At 36.4% G+C, this 14,605-nt stretch overlaps 1 protein-coding gene across 4 annotated transcripts in view; it reads left to right on the top strand.

Moving 5' to 3' along the window:
• Window positions 1–13,963, top strand: part of CTXN3 (cortexin 3) — a 39,338-nt gene extending 25,375 nt beyond the window's left edge. For 3 of the 4 annotated variants that reach the window (XM_072413785.1, XM_072413784.1, XM_072413786.1), the window contains one exon: window positions 13,206–13,963. In XM_072413785.1, coding sequence (XP_072269886.1) covers window positions 13,253–13,546 — 294 coding nt within the window. In that variant the 5' untranslated portion in view covers window positions 13,206–13,252 and the 3' untranslated portion in view covers window positions 13,547–13,963. Of the gene's footprint in view, window positions 1–3,394; window positions 3,684–13,205 lie in introns of those variants that run through there. The other variant, XM_072413783.1, reaches the window with a different exon arrangement.
• Window positions 13,964–14,605: the final 642 nt, after the last annotated feature.

The following is a 14,605-nucleotide window of genomic DNA, read 5'->3' as shown; positions in this document are numbered from 1 at the left end:
CTAAAAAAAAAATGTAGTTTAGGTTTCAATTAACCTGCAGTACAGAAACACTTTACGTCCTATTATCCAATATACTAGGTAGTAGTGTGCAGTAACATCTGGTTTACATCTATTAGTCTGCTGTCTGATATAGTGAAAACTAATCTTTAATCAGTTCCTCTGGGTGACTGAACACTGTATTGCATTGTTCCTAAAAAGCCATTTAATTTCTCACAATATATCTGTGGGCAAATCTAGCAAAAGACCTAGGGAAGGTGTTCTCCCCTGAAGAGTATTACAACTTTCAATAGCTCACATAAAAAATAAATAGTCTTTAAAGATAGGAACATTTTAAAATTAATTTTGATATTTACTGAATATACATAAAAGGCAGGGGATTTTTAGGTATCAAACATTATTTGAGGGCAGATAGGAGACCCCTAAATGCCGGATGCCTTGGATGGCATAGCAGAAAGATCTGGAAAAAAATACTACCAATGGCTGCTATCTTAAAAAGACAATATAATGACTAATATTTAAATGTAATTTGTGACATCCATTGAATTTATTTGGATTATTTGTTCAATTTTAACATGTGTCTATTCGGATAGACTTTAAATACATTTTCCCAGAGTATAATCTGTTTTCTTCAAATTCATTAATGGAATATCTGCCAATGTTAGAACTTGTTTTTAAGGTAGAAGGGCAATTACACTGAGGACCCTCACTATACTGATGCCTCACTAACTATTGTGTCAGCATCTTACTGGGGTTACAAAAAGCAGGAAACCCACAAGAACTGTTCACCAGTTCAGAGCGGCAATACATTTTCTTTTTTATAATCAATTGATCTTACTATGGTTGCTTTGGAAATATGTGTATGAAATATTTTAATTAGTTAACAGTAGGATTAATAAAATATTATACCAAAGTGGCAACTCGCTTTATATGGCACTTTATATAGCAAAACTTTGTTAAAAAAATAAATGTATAAACTACTAAATACTAAAATAAAAAAATAAATAATAGGCAATGCATAGTGAGCATATACATATTTTCTTTACTTGTTATGGTAATCACAAAAACAAATCTGTTGTTCTAATTTGATGAACATGGAATTGTGCATATAATATTTTACATTATGCATTGGTGTCAGGAGGTAGAGGTGAGCCCTCATTTTTTTTGTACATTTTCAGATTTTTCATGCCATTTAAAAGAAATAATTTTTAGAAACCTAAATAAGTCAACAGTTAGCTGTTTCTATCAAATGGAGATGCAAATTTAGCTGGCAAAGACACCTTCTAATCCAAATCATGCGCTCCATTGTATCAGTAACACTGCTTTCTCTTGGTTTTCTCCTACCTGTCTGACGATTCCTTTCATGTTTCTTTCAATGGTAACTCCTCCTCACCCACTCTCCTCCCTGTTTGTGTTCCCCAAGGGTCAGTCCTTGGACGGGTTCTCTTCTCCCTGTACACCTCCCCACTAGGAAGTCTCATATACTCCTTTGGTTTACAGTACCATCTGTATAATGATGACACTCAAATCTATCTGTCCACCCCTGACCTGTCTCCCTCAGTCCTGGATAAGGTTTCATGCTGCCTGTTGGCCATTTCATCATGGATGGCTGACAGGTTTTTGAAACCCTACTTGGATAAAACAGAACTCATCAATCTCCCCACCCCCCCTTCAAATTCCAAATCTCCCCCAGACATATTTCAAACTGTTAATAACACTGGTATTCGTCCTTACCTCAGGCATGTTGTCTTGGCGCCATCTTCGATTCTGTCCTCTCCTTTACTGCTCATATTCAGAACATTTCCAGGTCTTGTCACTCTCACCTGTGCAAAAATCTCCAAAATCTGCCTTTACCTTTCCCTAGAGACCACCAAAATCCTTGTAAACACTCTAATTATCTCTTGTCTGGACTACTGTAACATCCTCCTCTCTGGTATTTCACTAACCCGACTCTCTCCTCTACAATCTATTATGAATGCTGCAGCCGGACCCATCCATCCTTCCCACTACTTCTCTTCTGCTGCATCTCTTTGTAGTTCTCTTCATTGGCTTCCATTTTACCATAGAATCAAATTCAAGCTCCTGTGCTTTGCCTTCAAATCCCTCCACAGTTCTTGTCCCACCTACCTTTCGGACCTGATATAAAAATGCACCCCCAGCTGCACTCTTCGTTCCTCCAATGACATAGTAATGACTTCTTCACTCATAACCTCGTCACATGCAAGGCTTCAAGACTTCTCTAAGGTTGCCCTGACCCTCTGAAATGGTCTTCAACATCCTATTCAGCTGGCTCCTACTTTCTGAACATTTAAAAGAGCTCTTAAAACCCATCTTTTCAAATTTACCTACCCGTCTTCTTCTGTCTTAAAGACCCTCACTACTCCAACGCCAATCTATATCCCCCTCCTAGTGTGTGTTACTTTAATCTCGTCTTAGACTGTAAGCTCTTCTGAGCAGGGTTCTCTGCTCCTGTTTCTTGTTTGTATCTGGCATTTGCAACCCCTATTTAATGAACAGTGCAGTGAAATATGTTGGTGGTATATAATTACCGTTTAATAATATATATGTCAAGAATTAATCTAGGTATTACCCAAAAAATACATTTTAAACTTATAAAAAGAAGTATTTTTTAGAACAAACCACTCAAGCCAACCGCTTTACCAGTTTGTCAGTGTACAAACATATCATGGGTTAAAAAAAGAGAAAAAGACATCCCCCTCTACATTGTGTTTAGTTTCAGAATGACAGATAATCAATATAAATTTACTAAAACAAATCAGATCAGGAGGCATTACTAGTTGCATGATTACCTCGTCAGTTGCTGATTTGTTTGTATGTTTTGGTATGCATCAATCAAGGTGTACAGCATTATCAAACACTACACAAGTCAGCAAGATCTGCCTTCTCCAGGGGATACGAGGCCCAAGAGTAATCTCTCACTCTGCACTGATCCACCCCTGCAAACACGTTATATCCACTAAGTAATTGAAATCTAAGTGTGTCTAGCAGTTCAATGGCGGTGACAGGGGCTGCAGAACTCTGTGTGGAATTTGTTTATAGGCCCAGTCAATCCTTAGGTTCCCTCAATCTAATTTTATAGAGGGTCAGACAGTCAAAAAAAGTGATGTGCCTTATATGTTTTTCAATTATTTGACATGTGGTCATGTCTGAAGGACACAAATAGGGATCAACGTGAGGGCTGGCTGGCATGGGAGTGCTAATTGGAATGAAAAAAAAAAAGCTGATTGCTGACAGTAATCAATAAAGTGGGAGAGGTACGTTTTCTAAACGCATGGCTGTGTATGGTGTGGGAATACCCTGCGAAGTCTGTACTGCCTATGAATTTCAATGTCCTTCTGAAGAGGATTTCAGACAAGCTGCACGACTGCTGCTCAGCTGTGGAATACATTGAAGCGAAGGGCTGCTGAGATAGAATGGAAATCAGACTCTGCGTTTCAGAACATGCAGCAACATCAGCTCTTGACATCTAACATTTACTAGATACGAGCTGACCGAAAAGTTACTTCCATTTTATTGCTCACCGACCACAATGGCCAAAATGTCCGGCTTTAAGCTGCTCTCTCCAGGCTGTGTGGAAAATGATTTTGCAGGAATAAAACTTGAAGATTTGCGTACATAACACATACTCCTGGGAATGGACCAAGTTTTCTATCGACTAGAACAAGGTACCGGAGTTAAAAATCATACAAGCTTAGCAACATGTTATTCTCTATTGCAATAAATTGCTTAGCTCAGGTTTCAAAGTGTTGCATGCTTAATTTTAACTGCGATACATAAAACTTAATGACACATAATATAGCTTCTAGTTGGCAGAAGGTTCCTGTGGTTGATTTCATATAGTAAGGATTACAGGTGTATATGTGAATGTTAAAATAACCCTTACAGAATATTATGCTAGTAGAATCACCATCAGAATGTACAATGTAGAGTATATGACACTGCAACATTCCATAAAAGATGCTGTAAGAAACCTGTGAATCAGGTGCTATATTATCCAATATACAATTGGATAATTTTCAGGTTATAGAGTTAATCACAATGCTGTTCCAATCACACAGGATATATGTCACTTCCTATGATTACAATATTATAAATATATCACATTTATATATTAATATTGGTATGTGCAGCAAGCACCATTTTAAAACTTGAGAGTATACTAGATGCTATATCTGCCCTTAAAAACTTTTGCTAATTACAACATAGTATCATTGGGTTATATCAACAGGACATGCAGTAGAAGAAAATTAATATTACAGTGTGATAATAATAGCACTATATGAATGAATAAGACATTATTTGAAAGGCATTGTGATGATTTAGTGTATCAAATGAAAGTTTTAAAAAGCCTGATTTACTAGTGCTCTGTTTTTTTTAATAGGTGGCAGATTTACAGGAAGGCATTCTTATTTGATAAGCAAATGGTAAAAGTAATTCTCATGATACTAACTATGGGCTCGAAGGGGAATCTTTGGCAGATCCAGCAACACAGATGCATAGAATGGAAGGGTGAGGGCTACAAGCTTAATATAGGATTAGGATGTGCAGGTGAAGAAGGCATTTCTTCTGATTAGTTTTGTAATTGTGACAAGAATTGATGGCAGAAGGAGTTTGGTTTCATGCAGAGGCATTAGAGGTAATCTCAATGTAAGTACTTCCAAAATATACAATAATTGGATTTGTCAGAGCATTGCCAAGGCTTTATAGAAAAATAGGGAGGCTGTTAAATACCCTGGATTTGCTATAAACAAAACAACAGCATTATTGCAATTCTTAGCAAGAGTGACAATGCAAAGAAACAAATATTTTTGCATTTATCTTGAAATTTTATCTTGAAATATAACACAAATGTATCACCACTAAACTGCTATTTAAAAGGGCGGGATTGAATACACAGAAATATTCAGCATTTGTTGCTCTTAGAACTAACATTTTAGGGTCCCCAAGTCTTTTGATGCAAATGTGATATATATGAGTCTAAAAAGAAAACTAATCTTGAGGTTCCAGGAAGGGGTAGAGATTCTGACACTTGGAGAAATATTTATATAGCAGTGAATGTGACTTTCAGCAAACATTCGCTGCAGGTAAATCAATCACTGTCATTTAAAACTCACGCACCAGGAAGATTCACCTGCATTGAACATTTGCAAATGTCACAATGTCTACTATATGAATGTATTCATTTTAGGATTTTGGCATAAATAAGTTCCTTTTTCAATTAAGCATAGGTAATTTATCTATTGAACTTGAGATAATTAAAAGAGACACTTGATTATTCCTTTGTATCTATAATTATCAATACTTTAAAAATCCGCTTAGATTGAAAATTTTCAAACTTAGTGCAAGTACATCTGCTTTATTATCTGTTGGAAACTGTTGAATACAAATACTGGAAAGAAGAAACAGCCATTTCAAGGAAAGAGCTAGGTAAACCAACATTGCTTAGTCTAATGTGCAATAGCAAATTTTCTCTGGGACACTAGCTATCAGTTTTCTATTGTTTTAGATACCTATAAAGCAAAAATCCAACCTAAACTAGGGTCAGTGATATATACATTTATTTAAAAATCCAAATAGTTATTCAAAGACCTCATCTGGAACCATATCTGCTCAAAATAAAGATAATGTATTTTACTTCTGTACATACAGCATATGAGTAAGATAAACAAGGTGGGCTGAAAAAGTTGTACTACCGATATGTCTCTTATACAAAAAAAACATTTGCATTATTCAACACATAAGATTAAGGCATCAGTCATGTTAGATACCATTGCTTTTTTTACTATGGCTACAAGAAAGTAGTTCTGGTATGATATATAAAATAAGGCTTAATCTAATTTTAATATTGTCAATCTGTGGTCACAGAATATAACATTTTTGTAAAGAGGATTTTTGTGTATAGACCAGACCTGGAGCATTGTTCATGTATAAATCATTATTCTAATGTGTATTTTGCTAGGTTTTCTGAGTAGATTACCAATTTATTTTATGGTGATAGACCTATGAAGCTTGCATTTTAAACAATTTTAAACCATATGACGTTATCCCAACAAATAGTGATCTTAAAGCATATATAAATATTCTATTTTAGCCCATATATTCAACAAACAAGTGGAGTGATATCATTTTTACTGTAATACCTAATATTATTATTTGCTCATTAACTTCCCCCCCTTACACACACACCTGAAGAAATTTCAGATCATGCTGACAAGTTGGAGTGCTCTAGCTGCTGAATTATAGAAGAAAGCGGGGAGCATGGGTGCTGCTTTAACTGAAAAAGTCCCTGATTGTGCCCCTGGAAGCAGAATTGTTCTTTCTCATTTTTCTGGTAACTCACAAAAAATGAGTTAATTTATTTAGGTATATGGAGTATTTATTTTAAGGAAAAGATCTATTCGCTAAGAGAGATTGTTCACTAAGTATGGTGATTACGCAGCTCCTGTCACGTGCATGAAAATTCATTTTTTAAATGTTTTTACACATGATTGGTTTTAAAAGGTAATCTCTGCTGAAAAATGATTTAATTCTATAACATGGAAAAAGTACCTAATAGGTAGGTAGGTGCAGACATATCTCCTATCTCTGCTAATGCAGGTGAATGTAAAGATTTGATAGGGCTTTGGGGGTTCCATCCACATTTAGTAAGTCTTGCAGCAAATTGAGAGATGCGCAGGTGAAGTTCAAATGTGTTAACATGGCTGTCTTTACTAAATGTCTGAAAGGAGGAAGTAAACGCAAACCTCACCCAAAACAAAAAAAATACACCTACCTTCAATCCCGTAGAGCAGTTGATCGGCTGGAGGTCTCTTCCATTGGGTTCCGCGTCGTCCCAGCATCCGTCTTCGGGCCGGCATGCCAGGCGTCGACATCTTCTCCTCTTTTTGCGGGTTCTTCTTCCTATGAGATCAGGTGGCATAGATGAGAAAAAAAATTGCCGATCCCACTGCACATGTGTGTGAGTTCTTTTCCCTTTTGATGAAAGGGCTCTTTCTGCGCATGCTCGAGATACTCGGGCATACACAGAAGAAGCAACCAAGAGCCTCCCAGGATGCGTGACATAGGTATCCCGAGAGGCTTTGCGCTCCCATTCATTTAGGGGGTGGTGCTGCATCCTTTTTTTAAAAAAAAAAAAACAAAAAAAAAACAAACAGAATTTTTACCTTACATAAAAACATTGTCTACTCTTTTATGTAAAGTTTAGGTAGGATTTAGGCTAGAACCCCCACTCAGTCCTCCTTCCTTTATTCATCTTCTAATGAGCCCCCCATTCCTTATTGAAGGTAGAAGTCAAACTTGTTGTGTTGTACGATGTGTCTCGTATGGTGTTTGAGTTTACACAATGGTTCTTTTCTCTTCTGCTCCTCCTCATGTTTTAAGGCCTAGCAAATGGCCACCTAGGTCTGACACTGTATACCTTGGGCTATACCCAAGGATCTCAATGATAATTAGGGTAAACCCAAAGATAAATTTAAAGGGGGTTGTTTTTTTTAAAAAGGAATCTATCGTTTTGTCCTTTTAATATTTTGCATACCTATTTTATTTTTCAGAATTGAAGGGTACAGTGGATTATACACACAGAAGCCTCCCGACCACTTCTGTACTTGGACCAAGTCCTAGCATTCCATACCTGTTCATATTACATGTTTACGTTTTTTTTACAAATAAGTATAACATGAACCTGAACACTGGCAGGCTTTACACAGTTATCTAAACCATACTTCTAAACTTGTCCCCCACACCACTCAGAAACCATTACAGAATGTTTTTTTACCATTACTGAGAGCCCACTTTTGGCTTGGAGTGGGCCTAGGTTGGGAACAGGTGCAGAATCATTTCCCAGTGATATCTTGTGTGGTTGACCAATTCTATTCTCCTATTTCCAGGCTGTAGACACAATAACGTTATATTGAATTGTATTTTTGTGGAATAAATGCATATTATTGACTTATACAGTGTAGCATAAAACTGTAAGTCTAACTAGTGCTAGCAAAGCCTGATTTAGGGTATTTTTGTAAACATGGGATATTTTTCACTTTTTCACTTTTCACTATTCACATTTAATTTAAACCATGATGGTGCCATGTAACCTGTTTCCAGCATACAGTTCTAAAAACAGACAAAAAAAGACAAAAATAGGATTTTTTTTTCAAATCACAGAGTAGAGATAACATTTTGTTTATGTGTACAGAAACTGCATTATAACTCACTGATGTGAATTACACCTTTAACTAAACTGTACCCAAATGAACACAGATATTATTTTTGAGAGGTGTACATTTTGGTCCTTAGGGGGTGTATGCCAAATTACTGCAATCACGCCTAAACACAATCTACCTTTGACCCCCCCTTCTTAAAATACTGGTTGAATTGCCGTTATGTTAAGTCATTAGTTAGTCTTCAATCACTGACTATGCAAATATTTGCAAATCAGAAGAGTTTGAAAACAAGTCAGAAGCCTTAAATGCATATTTGACCTTGCACAGTGATTCAGTGCCCTTTCACATAATTATATGGTACAGAGTGTTGGTAACACAATACATGGTAACTTGTGTAACCAATATTGGTGTATGATGCCATATGTCACCAGCATTAACACAGCAGTCTTTGTTTTTTTATGAATCCCCTTGTAACATAGTTCTCTTACCTGTTGATCCTGCCTTAGGTTTATGTAACAGACCAAATGATCCAATAAAAGACGAAGTGACCTTATATATCATCCAGTCCCTCCACTGGGAAATACCTAATAATGACATTTTCCATTGTTTTTACTTAGCATGTTTACTCAGCCTAAAATGTTTTAATTTACATGGAAAATCACTGATATTGACTGCCCATACAGAGAATATACAATATATTACCCTCCAGCGTGCTGCTACTAACTTCGGAACTACTAATATTTTGATACCATTACTTTTGCTTAGTCATTTGAGAAAGAACGCCTCAGGGGGAAAATGTCTTAGTATTCCAGACTTCAGTGCTATACAGTATAAACAGAAGTGAGGATCTTATTGCAGAGTTACAAAACTCTCAGATGATGAATTCTGGAAACTTTTATCACTTTATAAGTTTCAGTGGCTGGTAGCAGCAATGTGTGCCATCATTTTACCTATTACAGATCACAGGCTGGGCAATGAATTAAAGATGGATATTTGCAGGCATTACCTCATGGAATTGCAGGCAGATATAAATTACACAAATTAATGCAGCCCTGTATTATTTAATACATTATTAAATATATATGTTTTTAAAGTGAAGTGACAGAGAGATTCATTTATTAGGCTTCTGCTTTTCTTTTTAGTTCAGACAGGCTGGGAAAGGAACCTGTAAGTGTAAATCAGAAATAAACATAGCCAGTTAAAATGTACAGGGTTTTTAGTTAGAGGAAACCTTATAACATTTTTCAGGAAAAAACATCCTTTATTTGCTGGCATTTGATTTTATTTGTACACTGACTGTGGTGCAAATCTGAATTACCAGATAGCTGTTGAAAGAAGTGTGACATTTGCCCCTAAAATCCATAGGGTTTTTGTATCTATTCTTTTTATTAGAAGTCACTTGGAATGCCATTTCTTGCTGTAATTCATTGTTGTGCATACATAAAAAGAAGAACATTAGGTGGAAAAATAAATTCAAGATAAGAAGCTTAATCACGCCTCGAGGCTGAACTGCAGTCTTACCTTTGCACAGTTTTACAGTCTCTTGTACCAAAAATGATTGCTATGATTTCATACACAAAATCAAGTTCAAGTTGGCATTAGAAGCTGCAGCACATCAAGAACTGCCCATCGAATTTCCCGGCTGCTGGATGTCCAGCATCATCTATCCCTTTCAGTCTTAACCTTACTGCCCCTGACCTACTGCTTTCATTCATTGGAGTTCAATCGTTTCATTAATGGAGGCTCCGTTACAGATGTGAGGTGATCTGTATGCAAATACTGCTTGCCTAGTAATGCCAACTAATTCAGAATGACATCCAACCATTTTGATTATTTGTATAACCCCTCCCAGTCTACTGTTTGTATCAGGTTTGAGGTTCTTGAAAGAAATATGGAAGCAGGGTGCTGTGATGGTTTTGTGGAAGTTATGTACAAAATGCTACTGCCCCTCTCACCAATGTACTTGGATTGCACAGAGACGTAAAGAGACAAAGTGATGATGTCATGCTGTCTATAATAAGGTAGATAATTAAGATGGAAATTTTTAAATTCAATTAGCTTTAGTTTCATTAGCGTGTTATTCAGGGAGAAGAAGGAAGAAGGAACTAGTGAAGACATTAGCAGATTAAACTTCAGTTACTGCTTAGCCAGGTAGGTGGTTCAGTCACTGCTTAGCCAGGTAGCTTCCTGTGTCACAATACAAAGTCTAGAGACAGCTTAACAATTAGGCATGTGTCATGCTGAGAATTAATTCAAATACGTTCATTTGTTTATTTAGGCAATTTCTCACTAAAAAATAGTATTTTTTTTTGGAATAACTAACTTGCTAATATTACAACAATTAGTAGCTAGGATGCTCAGCTGCAATGGTACTTCTAGGAGGCTACTATGTAGTATTTTTATGTAGTACCACAGTACTTCCCCCCCAGGACTCGTTTGAAGGCCTGAGTCCACCATTTCCACCAGACTCCCCAATTTCACCACATTGACTCTGGAGACTGCAGGCTGGTAGACCAGTCATGCTCCTTAAATGTTTCCACTTCAATTTGCTCCAAGTCCCCATTTTCTGGGAATTTCCAAACCCTGCCAACAAGTCATATAAACAGTAATAGCACTTGGAACAGTGATCCTAGGGTTGCACTTGGGTAATCTCTCCAGATGTGGAGCTCATAATACCAATGCTTCCAAGCCAAGAGAAAGCCAGGCCTTGTAAAGGCCCAATGCAAAGGCCAGTATTAAACATAGTTACCCCATTACCCCATACCATAAACTGAAGTCCATGTCATTCTCAGTTTTTTCTAACACATATCTATCATAGTAGGCAGATGATAACACAATAAATCCTACTCATATAAAGTCTTGAAGACCCCAGCTACTCGTTCCCAGCCCTCAACTTTTATCTAGTTAATATACTGTCCAATTAGAGTATTTGATATTCCACCAATGAGCTATCCTGCCAACTATATCATATATCATATTTGTAAGATCCTGCTTCTGACAGGTGCTTTCAGCAGTAATTTGGTCTCCCATGCCTTTAGAGGATGAACCATCTAAAGTTCCATGGACTATTAGGTCTACCAGGATCCCTCTGTGTTGGTTGGCTGGTTACAGGCTGCACCATAATTATTTTCATGTGCCACAATAAGTGGATTCCAGAGAATATTGGCCAAGCAGCCTATTACAAAGCCTATCCAAAGACAAACAAATATTACTCACCAGGCTCCTTTCTGTGCCACGCTTCAGCAGGAGAATGTAATTTAGCCCATTTTTAAATAAAGGAATGGCCAGTGCAACTGCAGGCTAAAACAAACTTTTGTACTAAAATAATATTGTTCAGGTAAAATAGTTATGTTCCAACAAGGTGATCACAACCTAAAGGGTGCTCCTTTTCCAAACCAAACTATACCCATTGTTGTCTTTTCTCAATAAGAATAAGAATAAGCTCAAACTGAAGATTTCTCAAGACCTGGGAAGTAGGGCAATCAGCATAAATAAAATAGGAACTCACATAAAAAAGCACAATACAATACAGTCTATTACATAACCTTGTAACTAACTCTACTTCCTAACTGGAGGACTTAAGACCCTCTGTAAAATATCCAAAAATATTTTATATGTATAAAATATATACAAATGAGAGTTTTAGAACACTGGGGAAGACAAAAAAAGGTTCGTCGGCACCTGCAGTTTAGTCCTGGGGCTCTATTTATAAAAGAGGGAATCTGACATTTCCTCAAACATCCAGGGGGCCAGAGTCGCTGGAGTTCATTTTGTAAATTTTTCTATTTGTATAGGGAAACAGGAAAAAATATATTGTGTAAAAATGACTGGTGGTTAATGTTACAACATTGCAGTTTTGTTTAATTCGGGCGTTATGAGATTTAATTCAAACAATGTCTGTTGATTTCTTTAATTTTGCTATTTTGTCTAAAAACAATTAATAAAAAATGCACACAAATTCAATAAAGTTTGTAATTCTCAATCAAAATATGATAAATGATAATATAAATTACCCTACAAAATTTGACAATGCTAAGAAACTAGAAAATGTGTCAAGTATGATCTGGCATGTCCTATAACTGCAAGCATATCAGAAAATATCAATCTGCTGAAAAGACATCAGACGTTAATTAGCTAATCACAAATATTTTAATCTTTTACAAAACAAAATTTCTATAGACTACATTAATATGATATGCCATATGACTATGGTAGGGACATTGGATTGTGAATCCCTTTCAGGGGGATAGTGATATGACTATGGACTTCGTAAAGTGATGTGTAATATGTCGGCACTAATTCACATACTGGCTAATGATAATAAAAAGTATGACAGTTTGCAACATTGCCAGACAATTTAGATGACAAAATATTATTATTGAGGCTGATTGACCATAGGAATATATTTTGTTTACTTAACAAAGTAAATAATAACCTTGCAAGGGAGTTCATATTAGCTTAGATATTGAGGTGAAGCTTCAATGAATTCCACCATACAATTGTGTGCAAGTAAAAAATGTTTTTTTTTTACTTGTCATTGCTTGTGATTGGGTATTCTTTACAAAGGAAATTTTCAGCACATTGCCAAAACACACAACCATCTGCATCTGAAACATCAAGCAAAACAAACATCTGAAATATTCCAGAGCAGTTTTTGTGCATCAATATTTATTCCTAGCCCTCATACAAAATGTGCATCTGCAAGTGGGATATCCAATGCACAGGTACTAAAGTAGGAACAGCATACTGAACATCTGTGTTGTGGTCTGAACAGCTATATTTTTGATTGAGGGTAGTGAGGTAATTTGTGTTTTCTCAGTTGTGACTGTCACTTTGGGCCCATTCAGACACATGTGCTGCAACTGTGTCAAGACAGCCCATTCATTTGTGCAATAATTAGACCTGCACTATTTTAGTCAGTACACTGTACTATACAGTGTGCTGGAGAAGGTGCATTACTGCAACGCTAATATGTGTAAAAACGGCAATAAAATCGTTATACATGACCTAAGATTTTTTCTTTTATAGACTCCCAGTTCAAGTCAAAGTACTTCCATCATGACTTCGGAGACGTTATGAAGAGGAAAAAGACATTCTGGAATTGTTTTTTTCCATTTTCCTGGACGATGGATGGAGAGACTTTATCTTCCACAATGTTACCCACGCTGAACGCCTCCTATGGCTCCTCAATGACACTGGAACAAAAGACCACATTTGCCTTTGTCGTTTTACTATTTATCATTTTGGGTGTCCTTATTGTTAGGTGTTTCAGGATCCTTCTTGACCCGTACCGGAGTATGCCAACTTCCACCTGGGCAGATGGAGTAGACGGACTTGAAAAAGGGCAGTTTGACTATGCTCTTGCATAGTGACCAAACCCACTAGTGCTTTCCTGGACTTGGCAAAATAATTCCAAGATAAAAGGGATATCATTACACATGGGGCTGTAAACCAGTCGTCCTGAATACAATAAAGGAAAGAGTTTTTGTAGTAGAGACACGTATCTGAAATATTAGTGTTACAGGGATTTTTTACAACAGTATTTCCAATAATCATGTTTTCAATGATGAATGTGTAGATCACTGCTGTATTATAACACAAATATACTAGATAGACAGATTTTCTGTGGTTGAGCCAAGATTCTTATTTTTGCGTGATTCCATAAAGGCGATTGCCTAAAAAGTTTCAGATGTGTTACCATGAAATAAAAAAAAACACCATGTCTAAAAACGCAGTTAAAATTGTTAAAATAAAATCTGTGATAATAAATACACTCTTCTGAAAAACTTCTCCCTTTTTCTCTCTGCCTGTAGTTTGGTGTTTAGAAAGCTAGCATGGTGAGCTCCACTACAGTTTTAACCATGAATGTGTTTTTATCCTTTTTTTTAAAGGAAATCCTATAGAAAACATTATTGGAATTTAGGTGGTTTGTTATACAGATTCTGTATACATGTGGAAAGGTATATTGATTTTATGTGTGTGCTGCATTAAAGTGAACTTGTCAAACTATACATTATCAAGTAATTTCATGTTTTAAAGAAACAGTAAAAGTACTTTAAAATAAGTTCTCATATACTGCTGTATCTGTAAGAATTTATTGGAAATCTGTCAAGGTATTTTCCTATGAGAACAAAATATAGGCAGTCTGACAGCCCTCTGATGCACACAACCAGCAGATGTTTCTAAGCTGTGAGGAACAAAAACTTGTGTTGGCTGTGATCTTAAGAGGGAAGGAGAAAGAATAACTTCATATTAAAAGCACCTAGAAAGGTCAAAATAGGGCTTCTTTAAAGCTTGTTTACTGCTCCATGTGAATATATGTAGTCAGTATTTTTTTTGTAAAAGAAAAAAAAAGTGCAGGAACTCACATCTTGTTAATCCTCCAAAGTCCAGACACAGGTCCCCCCCCCCTTCTGGATACTACACCA

This window comes from Pyxicephalus adspersus, chromosome 6 (assembly GCF_032062135.1).
Source record: "Pyxicephalus adspersus chromosome 6, UCB_Pads_2.0, whole genome shotgun sequence".
NCBI classification, from domain to species: domain Eukaryota; kingdom Metazoa; phylum Chordata; class Amphibia; order Anura; family Pyxicephalidae; genus Pyxicephalus; species Pyxicephalus adspersus.
Note: the sequence above shows the minus strand (reverse complement) of the source record. Positions and strands in the feature narration are given on the sequence as shown.